Source organism: Sardina pilchardus, chromosome 20 (assembly GCF_963854185.1).
Source record: "Sardina pilchardus chromosome 20, fSarPil1.1, whole genome shotgun sequence".
NCBI classification, from domain to species: domain Eukaryota; kingdom Metazoa; phylum Chordata; class Actinopteri; order Clupeiformes; family Clupeidae; genus Sardina; species Sardina pilchardus.
In genome coordinates, this window is record NC_085013.1 from 26,665,428 (window position 1) to 26,667,927 (window position 2,500).

General features: G+C 49.5%; 1 protein-coding gene across 1 annotated transcript in view; it reads left to right on the plus strand.

Moving 5' to 3' along the window:
• The window catches only part of greb1 (growth regulating estrogen receptor binding 1), a 51,434-nt gene that overhangs the window by 16,829 nt on the left and 32,105 nt on the right, over positions 1-2,500 (plus strand). The window contains exon 6 of the mRNA XM_062523457.1: positions 1,516-1,650. Within this exon, the coding sequence (XP_062379441.1) occupies positions 1,516-1,650 (135 nt within the window). The remainder of the gene's footprint in view (positions 1-1,515; positions 1,651-2,500) is intronic.

The window sequence follows — 2,500 nt, forward strand, 5'->3', positions numbered from 1 at the left end:
CCAACAGCACTGACCCTTGTACACACACACACACACACACACACACACACACACACACACACACACACACACACACACACACACACACACACACACACACACACACTCACACACACACACACACACTCACACACACACAGACACACACACACACATGCACGTGCACTTATATACACACACAGTCATTCATGCACACTCATACACAAACAACCACAATCTACAACCACAATCATGCATGTAGATAGTCACTTACTGTCTCTTTCTCTGTCATTCACACACACACACACACACACACACACACACACACACACACACACACACACACACACACAAACACTCTCTACACACCTGAGGCCTGAGGCAAGACAGAGAGGTCCACACCTGGACTGACCAGTGGAACTGCGGTCAGCTCCTTAGGCATGCTGACCAGATGGCCATTGCACAGAGGCGCGCATACACACACACACACACACACACACACTGAAGGCAGAATCAGGGTTGTGATTCCTGTCCCTGCAATTTGACAGTAAATAGCTCACTGTGAGGCTGGAGGAGCCATGGGGAATTGTATTCTAATTGAGGACGTCGGTTAGTGTGTGTTTGTGTGTGTTAGTGTGTTAGTGTGTGTTTGTGTGCTCACTGTGAGGCCGGAGGAGCCATCGGGAACTGTAGTCTAAATGAGGTCGTCGGGTAGTGTGTGTTAGTGTGTGTGTTTTTGTTTGTGTGTGTGTGTGTGTGTGTGTGTGTGCTCACTGTGAGGTCGGAGGAGCCGTCGGGAACTGTATTCTAAATGAGGACGTCGGTTATAGTGTGTGTTTGTGTGTTAGTGTGTGTTTGTGTGTTTTTTGTGTGTTTGTGTGTTAGTGTGTGTTTGTGTGTTAGTGTGTGTTTGTGTGTTTTTTATGTGTTTGTGTGTTAGTGTAAACAAAGTGAACAAATGCAGGGAGTGGACGAGTGCAGTGACTGGTGTGGGGTGAGCGCAACATGTCTGCCAGCACAGAGCACAGAGTAGCAAAGGTGACTGATGAAAGGTGATTGGTGAGTCACAGTGTCAGAATCCAAAGGTATCGGTCATCTCCAGGCAGACTCACCCAGCGGTCTCATCACACAAAAAGTGCTGACGTCATGTTTGACTCCTCGACATTGGGTGTTGGGTCTGTGTGCGTGTGTGTGTCTGTGTGTAGTGATGCTGTGTTGGTTGTCCAGCTTATAAAATATCTTGGTGTGCCTAAAAGCCTATTTAGCCAGGTCGCTCTGACCACAACAGTAGTGGTAATTAATGTGTCTAAGTGGTTATTTTGTGTCTAAGTTGTTATTTTGACTCTTAGGACAGAGCTGGAGTAAAACAGCTTATCAAACAGTGTTAATGTTTTTGTAGCGTATTTCCTGTTTAATGGCTGGCAGTCTGTCATTCCTGCCTAATGACCGTCGTGCTGTGTGTGTGTGTGTGTGTGTGTGTGTGTGTGTGTGTGTGTCTGTGTGTGTGTGTGTGTGCGTGTCGCCCCTCTCTCACAGATAATCGAGTGAGACAGACGGGTCCGGTCGGCCTCGCAGGAGCCAACGGCGGAGAGGACCACTTAAACGGCCCCCACCCCACAGAGACACACACAGCCTCCGGTCACTCTGCTCTCAGCACGGCCAACTGCACAGGTAGACACACACACACACACACACATACACACACACACAAACACATAGACACCTACACACACACAGACAGACAAACACAACTACACACACACACATACACTCACACACTCTCACACACACATATACACTCACACAACACAGACACACACACACACACACACATGCACACACACACACACACACACACACACACATAATGATCAACCTGCAGGGGCCTGATAGCGCCACTCTCATTCAGAGGCGTTTGAATCTCCGCAATAAACTGACCATGAGCCTCAGTAGAGACAAACAGGAGGCTAGCTTTAGCCACCTAAACTGACCAGTAGAGAGAAGCAGGAGGTTTAGCTTTAGCTTTAGCTCACCTCCGCTCATTCACCCCCACATACACCCCCACACACACACACTCACACACACACATACACACACAAACACACACATTTATGCCCCACACCACTCACTCCACACTGGGCCTGTGTCACCTCCACTCATACGCCTATACACGCACACACACACACACACACACACACACACACATACACACACACACACACACACACGCATTTATGCCCCACACCACTCGCTCCACACTGGGCATGTGTCACCTCCATTCACTCCCGCTGCCTGATTTGTTTACTCTGGGCCTCGTGCCTCAGATGCTCCGTGCTGCTGCTGTGGGGAGGTGATCAGCAGGAGGGGGGCATCTCATCCATCCATCCTGGGGCACAGCAGGGGCATCTTTATGTAACGGGTGCTAGCTGGTTAGCTATGCGGTGGAACGTTAGTAAACCTCACTCCCCGACACTTCAAGAGCGCTGCTGGCATGAAAGCTAGTAGCCTGGGCTTTTAGCTG